The sequence below is a fragment of the Vanacampus margaritifer genome, chromosome 1 (genome assembly GCF_051991255.1).
Source record: "Vanacampus margaritifer isolate UIUO_Vmar chromosome 1, RoL_Vmar_1.0, whole genome shotgun sequence".
Lineage (NCBI taxonomy): Eukaryota > Metazoa > Chordata > Actinopteri > Syngnathiformes > Syngnathidae > Vanacampus > Vanacampus margaritifer.
The window spans coordinates 10,857,708-10,883,659 of NC_135432.1; the positions used below are offsets into that span (position 1 = coordinate 10,857,708).

The 25,952-nt window shown below is 43.2% G+C and overlaps 1 protein-coding gene across 2 annotated transcripts; it reads left to right on the plus strand.

Moving 5' to 3' along the window:
• The first annotated feature begins 1,145 nt into the window (after positions 1-1,145).
• On the plus strand, positions 1,146-25,790 carry fam120c (family with sequence similarity 120 member C). 2 transcript variants are annotated; one of them, XM_077571580.1, is made up of 17 exons: positions 1,146-3,293; positions 6,836-7,082; positions 7,210-7,292; positions 9,414-9,542; positions 11,441-11,543; positions 11,991-12,064; positions 12,556-12,833; positions 14,766-14,928; positions 14,992-15,075; positions 15,164-15,335; positions 17,057-17,306; positions 18,560-18,674; positions 18,760-18,969; positions 19,071-19,308; positions 19,412-19,547; positions 20,266-20,329; positions 20,403-25,790. In XM_077571580.1, the coding sequence occupies exons 1-17, from the start codon at positions 2,772-2,774 to the stop codon at positions 20,652-20,654; spliced, it is 3,120 nt and encodes a 1,039-aa protein (XP_077427706.1). In that variant the 5' UTR covers positions 1,146-2,771; the 3' UTR covers positions 20,655-25,790. The 2 variants fall into 2 exon arrangements, with proteins under 2 accessions (XP_077427706.1, XP_077427695.1); XM_077571569.1 differs by having other exon boundaries at positions 1,148-3,293; positions 15,164-15,365.
• The last annotated feature ends 162 nt before the right edge of the window (positions 25,791-25,952 follow it).

Consider the following 25,952-nt stretch of genomic DNA (forward strand, 5'->3'; position numbering starts at 1 on the left):
CCTTAGTGCGAATACTTATGTTAAACAGTTCAGGCTTCACGGGAGGCAGAGCACTCGCATCATAGAGTTGTTTATTAAAAACAAAACAATGATTATTTTTAAATAATGTTTTAGATTTTGTCATTTGAGCTGCGCTCTATAATGATTTTCATTTTGATTCTATCCAATAATGTCAATGATTTCTTATTGAAAATTTCTGTACAATGTAGGAGACGCTTTACGTTACTAAAATCAGAGCGAGCACCATTAATATAAAGCTCCTGCACAACAACTGATGAATCTCTTGCTAGTGCCTGCTCAGCCTCTCCAATGTTTTCTAATTTTCCATAGTCAGGCTTAATGTTTTTGTTTTACATGTTATGTTTTGCTGATGGCATAAAATGGCCGATAAAGCACAAGGGGAGGCAGACAGTTTTAGAAATGGGCCAATTAACTAATTATTATAACTAAGTAACTTGCACCAGATAGCACCGATGCGAACAAAGATATTTAGTTCTTATATACTGCAGTCAAATGTGGGAGGTGGCGCTACACTGGTAGCTAGTAGAGGAAGTGGATATCTTTTTTTCACATAACTTTATTGAACAATTTTAAGCAAGTTATACAAACAACTTGTAAACACTACACAAACACGTTATTAATACAGAAAACAAACAAATAAGACATTAAAAAAGGAGCATAAAGCCACAGTATTCTTCGCTTTCTTGTTTATAGATCTCCATATTGTATTAATGTATTGTTTGGTTTCCAATTCAAAAACTAAAAAAGGTTTTGAATGACTAACTTTGGATTTGTGTGTATGAAATTTCGCCAAAATTTGCAAGTTACTCAGAAACATTTTTTGGGTTTTATTCACTATCATTATTGCAGAAACCAAACAGTACATTATTCCAGAAAAGATAGAAATTAGATTCAATATGATCAATAATAAAACGAGACCCATCTTTCCAGAAGCTGTTGGTATAAGGGCAATGCCAGAATATATTCTGAAACGGACCAATGTTTCAGGGGACATTTCACAGAATGAGCAATCAAGACAAATGTCTTTCTTGAACCTAAGAAGATAATTTTTGACAGGATAAACCCTATGTATAATTTCAAAGGAAATGTCCCTTACTTTATTTGTTAAAATATATTTGTATTTTTTTCCAGTGTAAGCCATCAGCAAATACAGACCAGTAAGAAACCACATACGCAGTTGCAGAAATATCTCTTTGAAACAAAGAGCGTATATTACGATGATTGTTTCTCACAGAAGTATTTAGGAGGAAGTGGATAATTCACGTTTCCTCCATCGGGGCCAGCAGTTCCGCTTGCGACCAAAGGGAGGAGACAGACACGCCAACATGGACGGAAGCGAGTCATCATACCTGTTACTTTGGCCATTGAAGAGCTACACAGCACGGCTTCTTTTTCCTGTTTTCGTGCGTGAAATCAACACTCAGTCAACACCCTCGCGTTAAAACGTAAAGGTGTAAAACATTCGAACTATCTGCGTTATTTGACCAAAGAGGTATTTGTGAACATTCACAAGTTGGGAAAGCTGCTTGCGCATTTTGATGTTTTAACATGAACGACGTTTGCTCATTTCATTGTGATTTGGAAGACTTAAGGAGAAATCGCCTCTCGACTTGATGAGTGTTGTCCACTCCAAACGGTCGCTATCGCAGCGTCGGTTGTTGTAGTTTTTTAGTGGCGGTCGATAACCTGTTGTGAAACGGCGGTGATGTGGGTTCGGCACTCCATATCCCACGAGCCCCCGCGTTGGCGCCTCCTCCCTGAGCTTCCTCCGCCTTCTCTCCCACTCGGCTGGGCCGCGAGGAAGTCTCAAGATGGCTGCTGTCGCTTGGAAGTGAGCTTCTCCGCCGCAACATGGAGCCGTGAGCGTGGACGACAGCGAGGGAGGCACCATCGGGCTTTTCGCTTTCTTTTCTTTTACTTTCTTTTCTTTTATTCCGTCAAACATCCATCCCATTCCGCGTCGAATTCGCCCCGGACTTGTGTCGGGAGTTGACGCGTCAAAATCACGCCGGGGACCCTGCCAGCAGCTAGCCACACAGACGCGCACGCGCGTTCACGCGCACACACACACACGTACACACTTGGCAAATACAACATAGACGGACACACGACGTTTATTACGCTTCGAATTTCAAAGCGGGCCACCCAAATGCGGAATTTGAGCCCGCTTTCAAACTGACTGTGTGGCAAATATTGTCGCTGTCAGTTGAAAGAGTCACGCTAGCCGCTCGCTTCAACATGTCCGCGAAGTGGCCGTCCAGCCCTGCTAACTAACTAGTGCGCAGTATCGCATCCATTTCGCGCGTGGTCATTACTGCACACTTTGTCGATATCGGACACTTTTCGGACAGAACCGCGAGCGACTGCGTGTTTGGGAGCTGGCGATGTTGCGGATGGAGTGAACCAACTGACTACTGGTTGTAGCTCCGCTGGCCTTGTGACTCTCGGCAAAATCCACAGAGATGGACGCGGCGCTCCACACTCACGTCTAAATCGGAGAAACATATATTTTTGTTTTTTTTTTGTCGAGGGGGGTGGACGTCAGGCACAATCGGGCGGCGATCGCGCATGATCGCTCGCTTGACTCGTTCGGGTGTTGGTACAGCGCTCCACTTGTCACTCAGTCGTCGGGCAGACGGTTAGCTCGCTGTTAGCTAGCTGGTCTCGCCCCTCATCCGGTTTCAACCACGGCGTACCGAACGTATTCCGAGCCCGCCCCCGGACACACGCACAGGCTCGACACCACCGTCATGGGCGTGCAGGGCTTCCAGGAGTATCTGGAGAAGCGATGCCCCGGCGCCGCGGTGCCCGTGGACCTGCTGAAGCTCGCCCGGACCGCGGCCCGCCAGCCCCCGCACCCTCACCCGCACCATCATCCGCACCACCTACACCACCCCGGGCCCATGCCTCCCCCGCCCCCGCCCGCCAGGATCCTGGTGGACGCCGACTCCGGCCTGCAGCGCCTCTACGGGGGCTACCAGACGGACTGGGTGTGCGGCGGCCAGTGGAACGCCATGCTGGGCTACCTGGCCGCCCTGTCGCAGGCCTGCCTGTTCCAGGGTGGCCTGGAGCTGGTGGTGGTGTTTAACGGCACGCTGGGCAAGGAGCGCTGGCCCGAGTGGGCGCGGCGAGCCCAGGGCCAGCGGCAGACCGCGCAGCTCATCGTCAACCACGTCGGCGGCAAGGCCACCCCGCCTCCCCGGGCTTGGTTCCTGCCCCCGGCCTGCCTCAGCCACTGCGTCCGCCTCGCCATGTTCCGCTTCCGAGTGCGGGTGAGCCACCTCGTCGTCCTGTTGCTCCTTTCCGCTTTCTTTTGCACCTTTCTACCCCCCCCCCCCCCTTGTTTGATTTACATATTACAGATACCTGACTAAACAAGCCAGATGAAAAGCTAGAGACTCTGAATCGTATCAGAAAATAAACAGTTTTGATAAACAACTTAATCTGACAAATCAATCCACAATTATTTTGATAATCGATGGATCTTTAAGTTCCAAATTTCATCCTCTTAACAGCAAATATTTATCAAATTCTTTAGTCTTCCATGAAAGCAGCTGCTTTTGTTTATTTAGTTATTTTTACTGGAAGCGCCCTGACCTGAAATTTTAGGGCTGCTGATGGCCTGACGCACACTTTTAAGTCAACTTGTACAGTAAATATTCACACTACTCATTTTCACGTTATTACTGAAATATAGGCAATAGTGTGTTTGTCAGTAACAAAAAAAGTGTGTCTGCCATAATATACACTTACTTGCTTTTGTTTCATCTTTCAATGTCAAATAAACAGCAGTAAGTTTATTAACGTGATACTTGACTAATTTAGCGATTTTCAGCAGTGAAAAGCCAATATTTTGTCTAGAAGAGTTTTGATAACTTCATTATTTTTTATGTACAATTAATCTTTAAAAGCACATTTTGCAACTTGGTGTCAAGTGAAAATGACACCACAGGTGCTCAGGAAACACTTAATGACCAATCATGGCTTAACTGTTTTCTGGGTTTGGTTGTGTGACATTAGCAAACTGAGCCATGATTGGTCGTTACCTGTTACCTGAGCACGTGTGATGTAGGTATTAATTGTACATGAAAAATAATGATGTTATCACATTAATTACAGGCAAAATATTATTTTCTCACCGCTGGAAATGGTTAAATGAGTCAAGTATCCCTTTAACAGAAGTTGGGAAAAGATTTTGCAAGTAACTTTAGCATAAAGTTTTTTTTTTTTATCCAATTATTTGATTAATCAATTTTATAAAAAAAATATTTTTTATTCTTTTTTTAAATTTTATTTGCTTTCATAGATCAGCAATTCCCAACCACTGTACTGTAAGAGCTCTTCAAGCGTGCTGCCAAAAATGATCATCTTTCACTTAATTAGTTAGAAAATGATTCATCTATTACATGATGTATCTTGTCCTTCTGTCTATGCCACGATTTATCATGACAGACAGATCAAATAGATATAAATCTTCTATTACATGGCAGAAAGTATATCATTGGGCATTCACCTTTTGTAACATTTATTTTTAATTACATTTATTATTTAGTTACGTTAAGTGCATTAGTCACATAGTATATGCAAATAATAAACCTTTATATTCATCCAGTGTCTTGAAAAATATATTTCATGCGCACACTCCGGTGCATTCTCCTGTTCGTAAGGCACCTGCTGCCTCATGGATTGTTGGTTGTGACCATGCGTTGGCCACCTTATGGTTGTGTTTTGTTTTTTTGTTAAATGCAGCCAGCAGAGCGCAGATGTTTCCTGGAAAGCAGTGTGTTTGGATTTAGCCGTCTTGCGCTTTGTTTTTTAATTGAACACCAAATAAAGCCGGCCTGAATTGAAGTAACTTGCACACTTCTGAATTGCGTAACATGAACTCCCTGAACTTGACATGCATTGTTTAAGAATTGCTTAGTTGGCCCACATGTGTATTTATCAGCTCGTTGTACAGGACAGTAGCTCAGTTGGAGTATTTCATACCTTTGGAAATTGAGTCACAGTGTAGGTGTGGAATAATTCATTCATTGATTCCTTCATTTTTTTTATGCCTTCCAGTTACAGTATTTGTTTGCATTTCAGTGGGGCTCATTGTGAAATTGAAATAGGTTGTCTTGGCTGCTGTCGTTATCTGTGGATTTTAGATTCTTAATTTTATTTGATTTTTTAAAAAAGATTTATCCCAATCCATTGAAGTGATTATTTTAATGCTCTCTTTTGTTTGTGCATTGCAATTGAAATATTCTCAGACAGACTTGTAAAAGTTGACAGGAAGCTGAGAGCGCATTTTTCGTAAACATGGCCAGACAGCGATAAATACGACTTGTACTTTCCATCAAGTAACCTGTTAACAATAACATGATTGGCACGAAGGAAACCAAACGTGTGACATTTTGATCAAAGACTGCTCTCCTTTACATTTAGAAATTAATTTGAAGCAGCCTTTTCCGCTAGGCTTTTTCACTTGTTGCTACTTTTTAGCAGTCTTTTTTTACTTTTTGCCTCTTTTTTTTTTTCCATGTCAGCAGTTTTCGGGATGCGTGACGCAGGATATTGTACGTTGGTTTCTCACTTTTTATTACATAATGGTTGCTATCAAGCTATGCTACTTAGCCTTCTCCTGCGCCTGAGTTGATCAACAAAGAAACTCCAAATAGACACGGTACACCATGCCAGGCGGCGCCGCACCGCGTGTGTGCGTGTAACCATCTCTGGATTAAGTCTCGCCTTAAGAAGTTCAAAGTCTGGGGCAATCTGCACTCTTACTCACAGCGTCACTCAATTGAACTGCATCAATCAGTGTTGCCATAGGACAGATTGATTGATTCATTCATACTCAGTCCTGTTACTATGTCTACTCTAGCCTCACAATCCACAAAGTGACGGCGAACTAACGTTACATGCAGTATGTCCGGTCGTGACACTTAAAAAAAAAAAAAAAAAAAAAAAAATATATATATATATATATATATATATATTTTTTTTTTTTCTTGAAAACGTCTTGTGTGGTGGCCAGTTTACTTGGGTGGCCCCCCAAGTATTACCATATTGTGGGAAACACTGCATCAGATCACAAGGGTGCACACTAAAAAGGAAGCGCAAGAATCAGTAGTGGTGTGCGATACTGCAAATTTTGGTATCTACCAGATACCAAGTAAATACAGGGCCAGTATTGCTGATATCGATACTTTTAGAAAATGATGGTAAATAATGATATTTTTAAAATTAAGGTAGCTGTGTCATCGAATTGCTTAACCACTATCAATTTTCAACCTTTAAGTGTTTTTGTCTTGTTTTCTTTTTAAACAAAGGACAAAATTAGGACAAAGTTTTTTGATAAATAGAAAATACTTTATCAATGTTTTTTCCTCCCAGAAACATTCCAACCATAACATTTTTTTGTACTTTTTTTTTTTTAAACAAAGTGCACAAAATGATTAAGAGAATTACAAAAGTGTATATAAATATCTAAATACAAATATAAAAAATACTGTTCAGCAACACACAAATACAAAAAATAAAAAGTTCTGGGATGTAAAAACGATATAAATGGACAAAATACAGGCTTATGTCTTACTTTATTGAACCGATGTTTATCATAGTATCTTAATGTATTTGATTTCTTATATTTTCATATGATGGCACAAAACTGGTGATAAGCAAACCATCATCAAGTGCAAGAATTCATTCCTGCATATCATTGCAAATTAGCCAAAAATCATTCAGCTCACTCAGAATAATGCTCATCTTGCTGCTGGCAAATGTGCCTAAAAAAACCTTCTGATGCCTTTGTGCGCTCTTTCTGCAGGTTGTACAGACTTTGGAGGATCATCACCAGGAAGTGCTGTCTCTCTACAGGGACTACGGATTCGCCGGCCTGATCGCTCAGGACTCGGAGTTTGCGCTGTGCAACGTGCCCGCCTATTTCTCCTCGCACGCACTCAAACTCAGCTGGAACGGCAAAAACCTGACCACACACCAGTACCTGTTGTCTGAGGCCGCCAGGCAGCTCGGGCTCAAGACTCAGCATCTGCCCTGCTTCGCCGCTCTGCTGGGTAAAGAGCGGCCCACGCCGACGTGCACGCTTTCACATGCTTGATAAAGCCCGCCCGCCTACGTCCATCGTGGTTCATTCACATCAGAAGTATTTCAAAAGGCTGCTTTTTTTTTTTTCTTGTGAAGGAAATCATATTCTGCCTGATGAAGACCTGGCTGCCTTCCACTGGAGCCTGCTGGGACCAGAACACCCACTAGCATCTCTTAAGGTACGGTAGCGTATCCATGAAAGTCTTGCACAAAAAACTAGCTTTTGCAACGATTAGACATGAAAATGTTGACAAATTACTGAAGTGCTCCGGCTAATCTTGCTCCAAGAAATAACTGTTCCCTAGAAATGTACATTAACTCTTTGACTGCCAAAAACATTAAATAATGTTTAGTAAAATCCTATGGAGGAGTGCCAAAGACGTTTGTTTCAAAACAGAGGTGAAACTAACCATTTTCTATTGTTGATTACTCAAAAACGGAATAAGGTAGAAACAAACTTTTTTTTTCTGATGAAAGATGAGAGTCCAATCTTTCAATTGGTAGTATGTGTGTTTCCATAACACATAATTTTCTGTGGACCTTGAAAGATCAGTCAAAATGCTTAAATCGGCTGGCACCTACGGCATCCCTTTTCTGAAAACGTCTGGCAGTCAAAGAGTTGATGTAGGTATTAAATCTGTAACCTCATTTACTGATCGATTGTACAGTATTATTGTAAATAACACAGTAATGACACTCTTTACACACAGCCCCCCCACCCCACCCCTCAATACTCTGTTTCCGACCAACTCTGTAATGACATTTTGAGGAAGACAATATTCTGTTGGACTTTTTCCACTTCCCTCAATGCTAATCGTCATTTTGTGTGGCCTCCAAAATCACACACTAGTCAAGTTTCCATCCAATTGTTTCGAATTTTTAAAGCAAATTTACTGAAGATGCGCAAAACGGACATGCGACTTGTGCCCGTTTCCACCTGTTCTTCTTTTGCGAATATTGAGAGGGGACTCTGCCACTGTAGGTGGCGGTATACACCATAGAGATGGCATCCAGCAGTAATTTAAAAGTAGAAGAAGAAAAACAGGAAGCAACTGCGCTGTGTGATGACGCTGTAGGAGTTTTTTGTAATTCTTGATAAACCCTAGTGTTTTTTTGCTGCCAAAAAGGTTTCTGTTTCGTCGTTCCCCAAACATACCTTACTTTATCGTCCGCCATTGCTTTGTGACTACAAATGTACGTGTGACGTAATATCCGGTCAAAACGTGGGACGTGTATCCGGTCTTGTCGGCGTTTATTCGCAAAACCTGTTTCCATAGCCAAAATTAGCATTTTCCTTTTTTTCCCAATACGCTCCAAAATCCTCTCCCTCCAAGCGTAAAAAAATTGTTTGCTAATTTTGGGCTCTTTTTCGCATTTCTTGAAAATTCTAATAAAAATGGGTGGATTGAAACCCCACTACTGTCTTGCCTCCTCATTTTAGCCGATATATTGAATGAAATTGCTGCCCTAAAACCTTTATTCAGTGTACAGCAATTGTTTTTGTTTTTTTTGCAGTTGACATTGTAAACTGTTACTGTTACTATTACTGTTCTAAACTCTTAGCTGTTGTTGATTTTAAAAGGTTTAACAATAACATGTCCCTTCACGTGGATGACAAGCAAAGGGTTGGAAAATAACTGGTACATTTCCACAGGAAGTTAAGATGGGGAATTTTGAAAACATTTTCTGTAGGATTTATGGAAATTAAGGCTAATTTAGTAGTAAGTTATAAGCCTAAATATAAACATTTTGTTTAGTCATTAGCAGACATCCACGCACAATAAAACCATTAGAAAGCATGGCATTACAGCAGATGTGTAGAGTAGAATTTTTTGGCGGCCGTGGCTCAGGGTGTAGAGACGGTCGTCCGGTAACCGGAAGGTTGACTGTTCGATCCCCGCTCTCCCCCAGTCATGTGTCGTCGTGTCCTTGGGCAAGACACTTCACACACACTGGTGTCTGAAAGGTGCGAATGTTTGGTGGTGGCCGGGAGGGCCGTAGGCGCAGACTGGCAGCCACGCTTCCGTCAGCCTGCCCCCGGGGCAGCTGTGGCTACTTAAGTAGGTTATCGCCATCAGAGTGTGAATGTGTGAGCGCACGAATAATGCAACTACTGTAAAGCGTCTTTTGAGTGTCCCAAAAAGCGCTTTATAAATCGAATGCATTATTATTATAAGTTTATCACATTTTCAATACTTTCATGGAGTAAGTAAAATAGCCCCCCCCCCCCCCAATATGCGGAACATTGTGGTGCATTTCCAAAGCTTTACAACAATCTTGTCGCACTGGTGCCTTCACAGGTGCGAGCCCATCAGTTGGTGCTGCCTCCCTGTGAAGTAGTGATCAAGGCTGTGTCTGAGTACGTCTCCTCCATCAAAGACCTTGGCAACCTGGACGCCATCGCCAGAGATGTCTTCAAACAGTCACCGGTGCGTCACCGTCATGAAAATGCTTGATTGTATCACCCAACACATTCGCTGGACCAAAGCAGTAGCACCAAACAGTCATGTTTGCAGGGATGTGATTCTTCCGCTAATTCGCGGAATTCCGCTTTTTTTATCTCCAAAAATAAAAAATTTAAATTTCCGGGGTTTTTTTTTTTTTTTTTTTTTGTACTTCATTGTGTATGCACATGACTCCGACAGATAACATCTTCTGCTATAACAAAGACATTTGTGGTATGTTCTAATATGAGTTACTTTTCATTTGGTCATGATACAATTATTTGTTCATGAAATTTGAACTCTTCAACATTATTTATGTGTTAACTTAGTAATCACATTAGTTAGATATGATGATATTCTCAGTGATAGTTTTTAAAAGCAAAGGCAGTCCAATGTTTTTGAATGTGACTGATTTTGAGTTGACTAAAACTGCCATTTTATATGGGGTAGTTCAATATACATTGAAAATTTATGCTGTTGTTTTGTCTATTTCTTTGTCATGTGAGTGCATTGAAAGTACTTAAAAACACGGAAAACCCATGAGCTCCGGGAACCCCCCCCTTGTCCCCCCACCAGGGCACTGCACTGCCCTGGACCTAGCTGGGTGCCGGCGCCCCCCAGACCCCCGGCTAAATTTTCAGATAATTTCACTTTGGTCAAATCACATCCCTGTGTTTGGTGGGAACGTCTTGTCTGTTGTTGCTTCACTAACCGTCGCAAGTCCTGCTAATATTTTTATTTTATTTTGTTGTTGTTGTTGCAGTCATTGTTGCCAAATAAGGACCTTTCTTACAGTATTCAGCAACTATTCCCCAACACCTTCTAGTGTCTATTCTTTAAAAAAAGCATCAAGCAAATGTAACTCCCGCTAAGAAAGACAGCCTGAGCAGGATCGTCACTTTGTGCTCCGTATAACTAGAAAGATTTCCAGTGGAAGGCAATCACATGGTCAATGTGGCCAAAGACGTGGTGCCCAGCTATACGTTGTGCAAAATCATTCACATCCAACAAATGCAAACCTAGCCATCAAAATGTAGAAAAACAGAATATGCTTCTCTTCCAACAATTTGAAGAACAAAAAACAGGCGGGCCCAGGTCAAGTATCATTTAGTCCAAATTGTCGGCGTAAATGTTGAAGGGTGTTTGATGGCCTCTTGTTTATCCTTGTCAAATGAATGTTCTTAATTTGAGAGGTAGTGCTGACAACTTTGGATTTGTGCAGCTATTCGGTCAGTGACTCAGTTCGTTTCATTATTTTAAATTGTTCAACATGTACAATGTTCATTTATTGGGGGGTCATATTTCACATATCTTTTATCCCAAGCAGAAGCACGTATTGCCTGTTAATATTTATCTACTTTTTAAAATTTCAATTTCTCTGAAAGTTTCTGTTGGGCTGAAAAAAAGGTGCGCACACACAATTTCAAAGCTTCTACACTATCAGGAGAAGTAAAGAAAATCCCATGTGGAGGAAAAAAAAGACATCTTGAATTTTGTGTAAGTGTGAAGTGGATGGATTGAAATCTGAATGAGTATTTGACTTTTTTTTTTTTTCATATTGTAAGGCCCAGCCTTGGTTCTAAACTTCAGTGCCCATCAGGGCTTAATGATGATGGATTGTCACTCTAGTAAATTTGAGACGGCTGACGTCAGAGGGTGGCATTTGTGGGCAAGACTCGCATTTGGCAGAGCAACGCCGTTATATTTGAAGCCACTTTGCTACTTCCTGTTCCTCCCACCCCGTTGGCTCAAACACAATGTTTTACATTTGTCAAATAGTTTCTTCTCTTCACTTCATGCTAAGGCTTCTAAATGTGTATTTCCAGCCGATAGGCTTCAGCGTTATTGTTGCGGTGCTGAGCATGTTGCTCTGTCTCTTCTAGTCTCGCATGGAAGACAAAGTGGATCGCTTCAAGAAAGCTGTGGAGTATTTCTCAGCTGCCTCCAAACCTCGATCGCCTAACGTGGGACCTCCCGCTTTCATTTGTGAGTCAAACTGATCACGTTGATGGATTGAATTCAAAATCACAACCGTTCCATCCTGATAGTTAAATAGGGCTGGGTGATTACGTGATTGCGTCTTGAGGTCTGCAATTTGGACAACATTTATTTCCTGATATAGTTAATTTTTAAATCCCGATAACGATATATAGCCTCATAGTATTCTTCTTCATTAATTTATAAAATGCACATTTTATATAAACGAAAACAATGATGAATTAAAAATAGTTCGTAGCATACGGTGTTCACCAGTTTTTAGTTTTCTGTACAGATGCTTTAAAACTGGCTGTTGAAAAACAATATACAAATTGTGAAAATAATCGAGATTGGATAAAATAAAATAAAAAATTGTGTTTTCTTCTTTTTTTTTCTTAATCAAAGAAATACCAAACTTTTGTGTCCATCCCTAATAACTATTGTGTGTGTATTCAGTACCTGGGTTTGGGCCTTCTCCATTTGGGGGACCATCGGGCCACATGGGACCGATGCATCCTGGGAAAAATCAGGTAGATCACTTTTTCTTGTTTTTTTTTCTGTATAGCAGAGAAATATGCTATGCTGGGCTACCCGATATTATGAATTTTCCGTATTTTGTTACCAACATCACTAAACTAACTCATTACGGCCGGAACGCTAATTCTTCTGGATTTTTCAGAGAGTCCAACATGCTGTGTTGAAGCCATGCTAATTGTTACTGTCATGACTAGGGCTGGGCATCAATTCTAATTTCCTCAATAGATTCGATTTCGATTCACAAGAGTTCGATTCGAGTCACTTCGCTTCAATCAGATATTGATTAATTATGGAACATCAAGTCTTTATAAATATCAAGGAGATGATAAATGTGTGTGTGAATGTATTTGTTATGGAGGATTATAGAGACGCATGAAGTGCTCACTTGTCATGTCTCTACCACCATCAAATTGATGGTCATTTGGCACATGAAGTTATTTAATTTGCGCCTAACAGCCTTCATTCTGTCTGTGCTGGCCTTCAGTTCCCTCCTCCCCAGGTGGCCGGCTTCAAACCGCCTTTTGCAAACGCTCCATTTGGACCTGGCTCAGCCCCTCTGTTCCAGAACCTGCAGCCACCACCTTCCCAAGACTGCAATGATTCGCCCACAGGAAAGATGGGCTATACTGATTGGTCGGCGCCATATGATTCCTCTCAGGGCGGAGGGCGTTTGCCCAATCACCACGCGGGTGCTCAGTTGGGTCCTTCTCCGTCGCCTTCCTCGTCATCGGATGGAGACGAACCCAATGACAACAATGCAAAGTAAGGCACTTTACTGTGGTGTGGAGGGATCAAATTTAATCAATGAATTGGCAACTAGTTGATAAGCAAATCGCCAACTATTTTAATCATATAGAGCAAATTCACAACAGTAATTATTCTCAGATTTCTGTACTTTGTCCTGAAAGCAGACTATCTTTTGTGTTTAATCAAAATAAGACCTTGTTCAGACTGCCAGCCAAAATCTGATTTTTAGCCCATCCAGATTGAAAGTGGATGGCTCTTTTGTAGTCTGAACAGTCACAAAGCACATGAAATCAGATTTTTGAGCGGTAAACAGCGTCACAGTGACGTCAAACACTGGCCGCTGCCTCGGTTTAATGTTGTTGCTACAGCAACCTGTCCGATGGGTCAATAATGTGGCGCAGTCTGAACGGTGCAAGATCGGATTTGGACACTTGCTAAAAACAGTCTGGACAGTCAGCCCTAAAAAAACGGATTTGAGGAGGAATATGATTGGCGTCAGATATGTCTGAAGTCTAAGACATTTGCAAACATATGCTTTCACATTTGAAAATAATTGCCGAAACAGCAACTGAAACAATTTCCAAAAGGTTGGTGACAGCATCAGTCCCTCTCGTGAGACATTCCCTCATTGTTGTTTTTATCGCTTAAAAATAGCAAATAAACAATAATTGGTTTATTGTTTGTTTAATGAACATATAAATCAGTAACAGGATTTTTTACAATATATATAACAACAACTGACTTACCACATAAACAATTTCAATCTACACTTGTAGCCCTTACTATCGCTTAAAAAACAATTCTTGTTAACTGGAAAAATAAACAAACTCTGAATATCGACCAATGGTCTAACCTCCTCATAAATCACATTTTAATGGAAAAAATATCTGCCTCAAATAAAAACCAAATATCAAAATTTATAGAAACATGGTCTACGTATATAGAATTTTTTAACCTAATTCCGGTTACTTAATTCTGTCTGTTAGCGAGAGCCACTACATCGTGATAACTTACATTGATGTTTCTGCATTTGGCAATTTATTATTATATTATATTATTAGTATGGGATTTTTTTTTAATGGGCTTTAGGTGAACTGATGAATACAAACACGCACACGCACGCACGCACATGCATATGCTCACCCACATACAAAAAAAAATATATATATATATATATATATATATATATATATATATATATATATATATATATATGTGTGTGTGTGTATATATGTATATATATTTAAAAAAATAAAAAAGGATTTTTTATAATTCAAAGTAAGATTTAAAAAGAGAAATAAATGGTAATCGTGAAAAAATGTTTTAAACGCAAATTTTATTTTATTTTTTTAAGATTTGATTAATCGATGGAATCATGTCTTGTAAAAATATTCGATAGCGTCAGCCCTACTGTGGTTTGGATGCATCTCCTTGCATTCCACTGCGGGGGTATGCATGACGCGTACTTTGACTGAACGCAAGGAGACTTTTGGTTTACTCGTTCTCAGCCACAGAGAGGAGAGCAAGCCACAAAGTTTCTTTCCCTATCACATCCAGCAATTTTTTGCTACTTTTGTTCTCTTTTTATATAACTCACTTTCAACTTTGATATCACTGTTGATTTTGTGTCTTTGGTCCTCATTGGCCAAATTGAGTTCCCACATCTATGACAAATTTGGGAACACTTTGCAGACGTTGTCTGATAGGATTTTTGTGTGTGTGTAAAGTTGCGTTGCTTGGGATTAAAGGATTTGCAGCTCTACAAGAGACGGCTGTAGGTGCGGGCTAATCGTCCACTCAGGATACACTTTGGACTGTCCGCACGGGTTGCCAACCCTGTCGCATGAATATTATTAGTTGTAAAAGGAAAAAAGTAAAGCAACTATCTTTGCACAGTTGTATTGTGTAAGCGTGTTCACATGGCTTGACCTTTACCCATTGTTTTAGCCATTTGACAGACAAGTCGTCACGCTGGGAGGATCCTGGCGGAAGGGAGGGCTCGGCCTCCGGAGACGGTTCACAAGGCAACGGGAGCGGCTCAAGCATTCCGTCACTGCTGTCTATGGCGACTCGCAGTCACATGGACATAACCACGCCCCCTCTGCCTCAGGTTTGTCTCAAAAACACATTTTACGAGTATGGGAGATGAGAAAAAGCCAAAGGTGTTTTTTAGGTTAGTGCTGAGGTTCTTCGTGTAGCAGAACACAGACACAGAAGAGGGCTAATGTACCCACAGATTTATCACATCTTGACCAAGGTAAAGTCCGACTCGACTTGTGTCTTTGAGTGCCATTGGCTTCCTGCTTTGTTCCCATTGAGTAACAGCTTGTTGTACTGGCCAACAGGGAGAGATGAAAATGCCAGTGTGTATTGAGGACGAGTGTAACTCTGAGCTGCCTCCTGCCTCGCTGCTGTTCCGTGCCGCCAGACAGTATGCCTACGGCGTCCTCTTCAGTCTGGCCGAAACACACCGCCGCCTGGAAAGACTCGCCCTCCGCAAGAGAGCTCCCATGGAAGGTTGGGGCCGGGATTGTCAAGTACTCGGAGGTGGCAAACAATGACATCTTTTCAAAGTTAGGGTGAAAGGCTATGTTCATGCTGCAAGTCGATTCAGAATTTTTTTTTTTTTCAAGAAATAAAACAGAAGTCTAATGTTTGGGTAAAAAACAGATACTGCATGTAATTATTGCATTTGCGGTCTGTACGCTCTTGTTGCGTTCATTCGACCAATGCATAATTAAAAGGTGGCAAACGTCACTGTTCAATAAAATACACTCTGCCATAAGCAATGCCAGATGAAGGCGCATAAAACAAAATAATATGAGGTGAAGTTATTCAGTTAAGATCTTGTTGGCTTAGGGCAGAGACCTACACGAGCAAGGAACCATTTTTCTGACCGTCGACACACCTGGCCAATGTGATGTTGTGTATTGTGCACGTGTCACTTCATGGACACATTCCATTCACATGACAAGTAGCAACGTGACAAGACTTCCTAAAAACGACAGTCAGTCTGTCAAAATGTTGTGCCTGGTTGTTAATGGCCAATTCAGCCTGAGTGCAACACACCAAGCATTTGGAACATTTGATGGGATCCTGAGAAATGTTTTTTTTTGTGTGCGGGGGTTTCGGGGATCTGGCTTTTTTTGAGGAATGTGAAAGCACCTTGAGACAATCTGATCAAGCAACACCTTCAAATTAGAGTCGAACCATTTAACTTTATTATTGCTCAATATTCGCTTCGACCCTTTAACGTTTGTCTTCTACTCAGAAAACCCCGTTCTTTGATTGGCTGACAAGGTTCAGTTAAAAAAAAAAAATCCAGCAATTGCTCATACAGGCCCAAATTTCTGAAATGTCAACGAGTCGTAATTACTGTGATGTTTTAAATGTGGAAAAACTCGACTTTACTAGCGGAGTAATGTGGGCAGTAGAATGGCTCCTCATTCCATCCCCCGAAGAATTCCACAAAGATAGCGGCCACTTGTCACGTTGCTATTACCAGTCACATTTGGTTTATGTGTCACCAACTACATTAGATCAGATTAAATAAAAATAAATAAAATCGGATTTGACATCAGTGGAGAGTTGGACATCATAACTTGCAGTGTGAATGTAGCCTGAGGGGCGGGTCTAGTAGATGCTTTTATTTTCTTGCAGTCGGTTTCCCAAGATTAAACAAGAAATAACCAGAAATGAAGATACATGTTCTAATTTAGCATATTTTCTTTATTTAGAGATATATGAGCAACTGTACCAATATGCTGCACGACAAAGTATGTGGAAAAAATGGCGGCACGCGCCCATAGTTCGGAAGCCAGACAAGTTTTGGCTTTTGATACTCCCACCAGAGAATGTTTATGTATAGTATTTGCAGAGTATGTGTTGCGCTTGTTAGCAGAAGAGTGTGTGTTTCATAAATGTGACAAAGTATGTACAAAGTACATCTTGGATGATGAAAATAATGCTCAATAACAAGAGTCTACGTGCAATCCGGTGAGTTTGTCATGCACAAACGCTATCAATAATAATCAAATAATAATAAATATATATATATATATATATATATAGTAACACAGTTTGATTAGTTTCTTTGTTAAAAGAAGAGTCTATTTTGCGGATCAGGCCAAATGGTGTAAAACAACTGCAGGCAAACGCAGAAGTCTACTGACAGTGAATGAGCTAACTATTGCTTGTAAAAGCGACAACCAGCAGCTGACTCCATTGCAACCTTTCAGTTCCTCCAGTGATTGTCAAAGAGTGGAGCAGCGGTAAAGCCAAGTCGGCTCTGACTCCTGAACTGATCCCGGCTCTGTGCTTCCGGGAGTGGACCTGCCCGAACCTGCGGCGCCTGTGGCTGGGTCGCGCCAGCGAGGACCGCTCCAGGAGGACCCGGGCCTTCCTAGCCTGCCTCCGCTCCGACTGCCCGGCCCTCCTCAATCCGGCGCAGGTCCCGCAGCATCTGCTGCTCATGTGCTGCGTGCTCAGGTAGGAAGGACGCTTGCCCAAGTGGGATTTTTGTGGTGTATCCTCTAGACAAGCGGTGACCAAACTGTGGCGTTGGGGTCATTGACGCTGGCCTTCTGCTTTTCAGCGGCCCGTGGCATGTGCTAGTATTAACGGTTGTCTGTTTGGTTTCCACACCCCCGACTCGTGGCCGATATTGACTGAACACTTCAAACGATTCTGATGTTGCCTATAAATATATTCAGGTCAAAACATTAGATGACTAAATGACATGAGCTTTTCTGCTGCCCACACGGCACTTGCCACCAACGATGTTCCATTTGGGTTAATTAAGTCGAGTTTTGCAGGCAAGTGATGCCATCTGAACAGTCACGGTCATTTTCACGCGTCGATTTGGAGAAGACTTTGGAATATCGGCTAGTACAAGCTTATTGGTGGATAATTTTTATGAAGTGGCCATTCCAACATGACTGAGCATTTTGACACAAGGTGTTTTGCAAAATCTTGTCACTTGTCACACTTAGCTACTGCTAATAATAATCATTTTATTAATACAGTTTGATAAAGAGCTTACCTTGATGAGCAAAAAACGCAAAGAAATTATTTACGAGTAAAATGGTAAAATAAGTTTTTATCGTGGCATCCCAATGAATAACGTGACTCTATATATAGCATAGCTATAGAATAGCATAAATCGTGCTTGTTCACTTTGTTTCACGTCAAAGTCATCTTAGTACAATATGCTGTTGTTTTGGTTCTTAAAGTGGATCTCTTCTAGTGGAATACAGGACCGCTGGCCAAAATTTTGGGCTTTCAGTTTTATCACTTAGCTGTGTTCATTAATAAATACAAAAATACACATAATTGCTAAGCATATCTTTGCCTACACTGATGGACTGGTTTTAGCTAGCTACTGTACTGAAGTGTGTAAAGTGGCCCTTAACTTTTTGAGCAGTTGCCAAATGTGCTGGCAACCAACAATGCAAAAGTACTTTTGAGATTGAAAGCAAACAAGACGGTGCTGGTATAATAATCCACTTTATTCAAAAGCATCTTTAGCGGCCAGCAAGAGTTCATTCACAACTTGTCATGTGAACATGGGATTTTACTAGTGGTGTATCCCCCGAACACCGTGTGACTTGCATCCCATTGACAAATGTATACACAAAAGGGCCACTCAGTGCAATACCCTCCGTCTAGGTGTGTGCCGTTTGTGCTGCCAAGACAGTCCGGTTAGTACATCATGTATGTGATGAGCCTCCTTTGTTGCTCAGGTATATGATGCAGTGGCCCGCAGGAAGGATCCTCCAGAGAAATGAGCTGGATGCCTTCTTGGCCCAGGCCGTTTCCAACCAGCTCTACGAACCGGACCAGCTCCAGGAGCTCAAGGTACTGACGGCACTCGCCTTTGGACGCGCTTGTCGCCGCATGTTGCATTTTGCCCATCTTGTTTGTTTGTTTGTTTGGCTTGCAGGTGGAGAAGGTGGATGCCCGCGGCGTGCAGCTGGCCGCTCTCTTCATGGCCGGCGTGGACACGGCGCTCTTCATCAACGATGTGTGCGGCCAGCCGTTGCCATGGGAACACTGCTGTCCCTGGGGCTTCTTTGACGGCAAACTGTTCCAGAGCAAACTGGCCCGCGCCACCCGTGACCGTTCTGCCCTGCTAGACATGTGCGAAGGCCAGGTATGGACCCGCTCCGCTCTACCCGGAGCAATTCTTCCGACGCGGAATAACTGACCAAGACCGCCAATGAGAATGCGCGCCCGTCCTCTTGTGCTCGGCAGGAGGAGCTGGTGTCCAAGGTGGAGAAGATGCGTCAGGCCATTCTCGAGGGCATCAATCTGTCTCGTCCTCCTCCTCCGCCTCCCCCACTTCCGCCCCCTGCCTTCTTGCCGCCTACCATGGTGCCCCCTTTCTACCCCATGCCCCCCCTCTACCCACCTCGCCCCATGGGCGGCATGCATCCTCATCACCCGCATCATCCGCACCACCCTGCCCAGCACAGACCCAGGGCCTTCCCAGGTACGCGCACTCGTGAAGGTTTCATTGCAAACACCAGAGGAGGATATCTCAGTCATCATCTCTTGGATTTATTCATTCATTTATTTTGTAACCCCGCCCCCAGGCATCCAGTCAATCCCCCCTCAGGGAGGAAAGTTGGAGATTGCCGGCATGGTTGTTGGCCAGTGGGCTGGGAACAAGCCCATCCGTGGCAGAGGGGGGTTCAACATGCAGGTGGTTTCAGTCGGAGCTGGGAAAGGGTGAGTGTGAGTCGTTCGCTGATTGTAAACCCTCAAATCAAACATTTCATTCAAAGCGGAAACAATCAGTCTAGTATGCACACTAGTTTCTTTCGAGTGGAGAAGCTGCTAAAGTCCTGTTTACAAGAGCAATGTTGACCTCCTGGCAGTATCTCAGCAAAACACCAAGGCTATTTCATCTTAGCAACAGATATTAAAACGCATACGCTTTATAGGCATGGCATGTTGGTTTATTTGAATTTCGGCCGATGGTTGCTAATCTTCTTCAATTCCTTCAGTTTCCATTCTTTTTGCAATTCTTTGGTCAGTCGTGAAATAACTTGACTCAATCTCTGGTGTTACGAGCCCCACCGCTGCCCACTGGTTTGAACCGGTTTGTTGTGGGTGTCGTTCAATCTGGCCTCTGGGCCTACAATATATGCATTGCACTTTTTAAGACTTTGCGTTACAGCTGTGTGAAAAAGTAGAAGTAGTTGAAGGGGCAGAATATTGCAAATGTCAGTCAACAACTTCAGTTCACAAGAAGTTGTTTGCAACTAGATAATTAATGTGATTAGTTTCCAAATGTACTTTGAAAACTTGGGAATGTTATTCGTAGCAGTTTAGGCCACAAACATACTGGTCCGGCCCACTTGAGATAAAATTGAGGTGAATGTGGCCCCTCAACTCAAATGTTTGACAACCCCATGCTAAAGTCTTGTCTGTTTGCTCACCACAGGAGGGGGAAAGAGATCCCAGCAAAGCTAAGGGGAGGGAAAAAAGCAACTGCCAACAGAACACAGGTACGGCCTTTAAAAAGACCTTTTGTGGTTGGCTACAAAGCGCAGTGTCCTAACTCCTCCCCCCCTCCGCCAGACATCGTCGCCCCCTCCATCCAACAGTCCCCCGAAGCCCTCAGAGGAGGCGGGCTCGGCGCCAGAGGTCGCAACTCGGCAGCTGAATGGCAGCTCAGCAGCCATGGGGCAGCCCTTGGAGCTGGCCCCCCTGGCCCAGCCAATCCAGTGTGCCTTAGTCAGCAGAGACAACCAATCAGAGGGGGTGCAAGCCGAGGCCCCCTGTTGCCTTGACGACTGCCCGTCAGACGGAGCGCTACAGAAGGAGGAGTGACGGACAGCGTCCTCGGAGAGAGTTTGTGTTTGACTGCCTTTCCCCGTCTTTGTAGCCCCGCCCGCCAACTGTGATGTCATCACACGGAGCAGGAAGCTGCCGGAACGCGTCCGTCTCGTGCGCTCTGCTGCTCCCTGTGATGCGTCCAAACAGTTGGCTGTCACAGCGGTTAATTCCCATTTTTAGTTTTCTCATGTGCTTTTATGTTTTTTTTTTTTTTTGAGAGAGATTTTCTCCATGAGTCTGTAAGCACCCCACCCCTCCACAAATAGCCTCCCCCCACACACAAACTCAAAGAAGTTCCGCCCCCATCGCCACCGCCACGTAAGCGAGCCCCCCTTTCCAGTATGGCTACCTGTACTCTTCCTTGTTGTAAACACTGCACACAGAGGTTGCGTTTGCCACTGACGGTGACAGGTGGGATAAGGTTTCCATGGTTACGGTGGCCATGGTCGTTAGCCGCGTGTCAGTGCGCTTTGTGATTGCCGTCTGGCATGAGGCTTAGCTTTCAGAAGACATTGAGCTATGGAAAGATTCCAGCGGAATAAAACGACTCGTGTGCCCGGCGTGCAACAAAGCTGCACGACTCAAAAATTTCCGAGCTCCCTACTGAGGATTTTAGGATGCTCCTTTACTTTGACGTATGTAGCATAGCCTAACGCTTAGCTGTGCTAAGAAATCCCATGAATTTACGCACCTTAATCCTTCAAGTATGCAAGGTTTTACCCCACTCCTCCCCCAAAAAAGTGCATTATTATTATTCCGACCCCCGCCCCTTCCTCCCAAAAGCTTTGATTGTACTATCCCAACACAAGCACTTGATGTTGTATTTAAATGTAAAGTTTTTTTCTGGAGAAAAAAAGCCCCTGATAGCAACGAATTGACCGTTTGTGGGGTGCGTGCATCTGAGTAAATGTTGATGATGACATTTAAAGGTAGAGATCTATTTGCGAGACGTCAGAATGTGTACAGAGTGCTTCCAGACAGAGGCACTTTGTTTTCAAGATGTAAAACCACACTGGACGGTCCTCTGCCAGGTGATCGACAAGTCGGACACCTTGAGGCACCCTTCGAGAGTTCCAGGCCAAAAAGAAAAGACTGCTGCTCAGCAGATACCGGAAGGTTCCAAGCAGACCCCGCAAAGCGGCCTAAAACCTTCACTAGACAACTTTTGAAGGACGCCCGATTCTCCTTTCCCGGGAATCGGCGTCACTTTCATGTCCAAAGTGTATTTGAACGCGCTGAGCCGAGCGATGGCAAAGGGTGCGCTTCCCCGCCGCCGTCGCCGCAAAACCCCCCCACCCATGGGTGGCCGTCGTTGAGAAACGCTGAGAGCTCCAGTGTGTCACTTTAGACCAACAGAAAGCACTTTCCTGCTCTTAAGGAGCAAGGCCAAGGCTTGGTGGGTGGAAACACGTCGGAGTGCCCCCACTTACTCCCCACCCCCCACACACACACTTTACACCCGCCACCACCCGAGTGTCCCGCTCACGTTCGGAGACTACGCCAGTCAACTGTTTTGTTCAAGCACTTCCGTTTGCATACAAGCGGTTGTCCCCAGTAGTAGGTTTTCGTACTATAACGGAAGTTCTATTGACACACCTGCGTGTTGACATGTTGCTAACGGAGAGCATCGGCGTGTGCTCGTCACAGACTCAAAGGCAAGTCAACAAGAAAGCACCTTATTTTCATACTATGTTGATGACTTGCGCTCTTTTGCGTGCCGCAAAATTGACATGGATAAATGGCGTCTTGAAGGAAAAAAACATGAGAAGTGTGTGTAAGTGTCGATGTAGTCGCGTCAGGCATCCCCCTCGTTACCAAACATTCGGGCGAGACGTCGAGCGCTCGCCGGCGCCTCTCCAACACCAAATGAAAGGAAATGATCAGCGCTACCGCGAGCGCGCTACGTTTTCATATGTGACCGCCTCAATAGATTTCTACATCTAAGACATCACGGCTAGGCGCGAGAATTTAGCTCCACTGGCCAATCGATGGCAACACTTCTTGCCAGTCGCATACTTAACCTGCTTTCAACTATTTTTTTTTTCACATTAGGACATGTATTGCAATAGTACATTACGTGTTAAGAGGACGGCCTTTCTGCCACGAGACAGGGAGTAATCTGCTATATGATGCCCTCTACCGATTTTGCTCGAGAGACACACACACACACGCACACACACACAGGTTGTACAACCAGATATTTGTTACCAGCCGCATCGTTTCTGCTTTCGTGCTGACGTGATATTTGTGCAGTTTCAGTTGCCAGTGGCGTGCTCGTCAGTTCATCGGAGATGATTTGCTAACACATGCGACTTGACACGGAATCCCAACACTCGTCTTTGCATGGACACATGAAAAGTACACGTTACATGCACACACAACACAACACACACACACACACACTCACTCATACATATGTAGATGTTAAACTACCCTGAGTTACACAGTAGCTAGTATGGATCAAACAGCAACACAATACATCATATAGTGTCCCTCTTTTGTCCTCGTCTGTTTTCGTTCAATAGAGATTTGATTAGTTTTTATTTTAATTTTTAATTTTTTAATGCTTGGTAACCCAACGATCGCTTCCTTCCTGCTTTGACACGTTGTCCACTCCTACTGACGACACACTTCTTTTTCTGTGCTCTGCTCTTTAGCTTCCTCAGCATACACACACACACACACACTCACACACATTTTGATCCCCACGAAGCAACAAAAAGACTTGGGACATGTTAACCTTGCTCTGCAAGCTGAATTCTCGCGGTATTTGTGAGTTGACAACCTCCCGAGAATACATTTTGTACAGAGCCCACTGTTTTTCACCGAGTGGTTCGGACCAATCACAGAGCAACATTGTGTTTGGGGGCGGGATATGCAGCTGTGACTAAATCAGGAAGCGCCGACACCGTAGGAAACAAACTAAACAGTCCCAGATTGATATTGTGGAGAACTCCCATTGAGTGAATCACATTTGTCAGTCTGGCTATTGCCAGGTTACCATTCCATGTCATAGAATAAATATAAAAAAAAAAAGCAACATTGCGTAAGTGTACACACCCTTGAATTTATAATTGACTATTGACGTAGGATTATTTCATCTTGATAATATTTGACTTGCAACTCTGCGCTTGCATGCAGATTGAAAATAGACAAGTTGATGAGGTAAACCTTGCCTTTCAACCAAGGGTTTGATGTCCAATTTGAAGCTGGTTTGCTTCACAGCTAGTCTGTGATTGCTTTGCGGGGACCACGCGGTCACACACACACACACACACACACACACACACACACACACACACTCAATGATATAATCTGTCCTGAATTTCTCTGTTTTCCCCTCCCCTCGCCTTCTCGCTTGTCCTGTAGCCCTAGGATGATTTGTATCGGCCGCCTTTCTCTTTTCTCTTTAGGCTGCCCTGCCCCTTAATCAACCCAACTAACAGTAAAGGTTATATTAACGTTAATAATCTGTTTCTGTATGTATCTAGCCAGAGTTTGAAAAAAAAAATCTGAAAAAAAAAACCTGTTAAATTCAGTTGTGCAAATGTGTTTTTCTTACTATTTTAATGTTATTACATCTTCTAATCCTTCTACCATTGCTTCAGTTAGTACTGAAATACGCTTAGCCAACCTAGAGATTTGAACTGTAATAATTGCGATTTTCCTCACCTTTATATGGCATCTTTAGACACTTTCACCGTTAATGTGCGTAAGTAAATATTGCCCGTTACCGATTGAGAACCATCGTCTGCACTGTTGATTTTCATAATATCCCTGATGATAATTTTGTGGTCGATCCAAGCTGAACTCTGCGCCCTTGCACAAAGCAGCGGAACGTCTCACCTGAGAACCAAAGTACACCTAGCGTCCCCATTAAACCTCCCCGAAGCCCACCTCCCGTAAACATTCAGCAGCTTGCCCCGAGTTTATAGAGCAGCGAGTACGATGATATATGTTATAACCACATTGCAGCATGTGTGATTTATGTGACAAGACTGTGAGGTTGTCATAGAGACACAAACAGGCAGGGAAGTGTGAACGGCAAGCGCCAGGTCGACCGTGGCGTCCGCCTCGACTGCACTCGCTCGTTCAGTGTTGTCCGTTCGCTCATTCCACATAGACTGAATTTCGGCTTTGCCAACCACTGCGTATGTACGTCAAGGAATGCCGCTCGACCGTTGGTCGGGTTGTTTGCGTTCCTCTTTCTTTGCCCTGGATTCCCAGACTCCCAAACGTTGTTGCCTTAACTCCCATGAGTACGCACCAAAGTGGGCCAGCTTTCCAAGAAAAACACAGCTTGAAGATGGCCGGACATTGAAGTGAATTTCATGTCGATTTATTTTTTAGAGTGAAACCTCCTAAAATTGCGGGGGCCGTTTTACACATTTCCATTTTTATAATTTTTTTTTAATTTGGATTTTTTTTTTAGTTTGAACGATTAATGAATTAGATTTAGCATTAGAAACATATTAGCTGTTGTTTGGCTTGGAAAACTTAGTGCCCATCTCTTTGCCCCAGCTAATGGGAGTCCCCCACGAGAGCCCGACCAACAATGTTGGACCAGCTCAAGTCCCGGGAAAGAAAAGTGCTGCGCAGTGTCGGTGTGAAACAGTATTCATGTGTTTGAGTGTGGAACAGAATGTGCACTTGTCTTGCTTGTATCTGTTCTGATCTATTTGTGAGATTCTCACAGTGTTTTGTCCAGATTGAATAAAGGTCCCTATCTGTCTGTCTCTACACTGCCACTCCCCCCCCCCCCCCCAGCAGCCCTCCAAAATCCCTATTATGAAGCCCAGCCCACCCCCAACCCCACCATACCCCCCTGCAAAGGTGCTCCTCTTGATCAACGCCACGTTGTTCAAACATGCCTTCAGCATACACGACAATACCCAGGACCACCCGCCGAAACTACCTGTGCAGCAAAAAAAAAAAAGGGTTCAAATATATCCATGATATTATTGTTTGAGAGATATTATCATCATCATCATGCTTGCTGTTATAATTATGGTTGGTATCATTTGTCATCATTGTTAGCATTATGGAAGCACCAGACTGTTTGTGGAAAGATGAGAGGAGGGAAGAGTCAGTGACATTTTTTTTTTTTTGTCTGGGTGTTGGTGGTCTGATCTCACAGATGGAGGGGAGGAGGAAAGGTTCAGAAAGAGACAACCATGGCAGTCATGTTTGTACTGGTTGGGAAATGACTTACAGTGCTGAAATAAAATTTATTCTTTTAGTAAAAAAAAAAAAAAAACTGGTGTGCCAGTCTTATTTTTGGGGAGTGGGGGA

What these genes read in the sequence shown, in the direction of transcription:
- fam120c (XM_077571569.1), top strand. Translation starts at nt 2,772, where the DNA reads ATGGGCGTGCAGGGCTTCCAGGAGTATCTGGAGAAGCGATGCCCCGGC. An exon ending in GGATTGTCAAGTACTCGGAG is followed by an intron (nt 15,366 to 17,056) that starts GTGGCAAACAAT and finishes GCAACCTTTCAG; the next exon opens with TTCCTCCAGTGATTGTCAAA. An exon ending in ACCAGCTCCAGGAGCTCAAG is followed by an intron (nt 18,675 to 18,759) that starts GTACTGACGGCA and finishes TTTGGCTTGCAG; the next exon opens with GTGGAGAAGGTGGATGCCCG.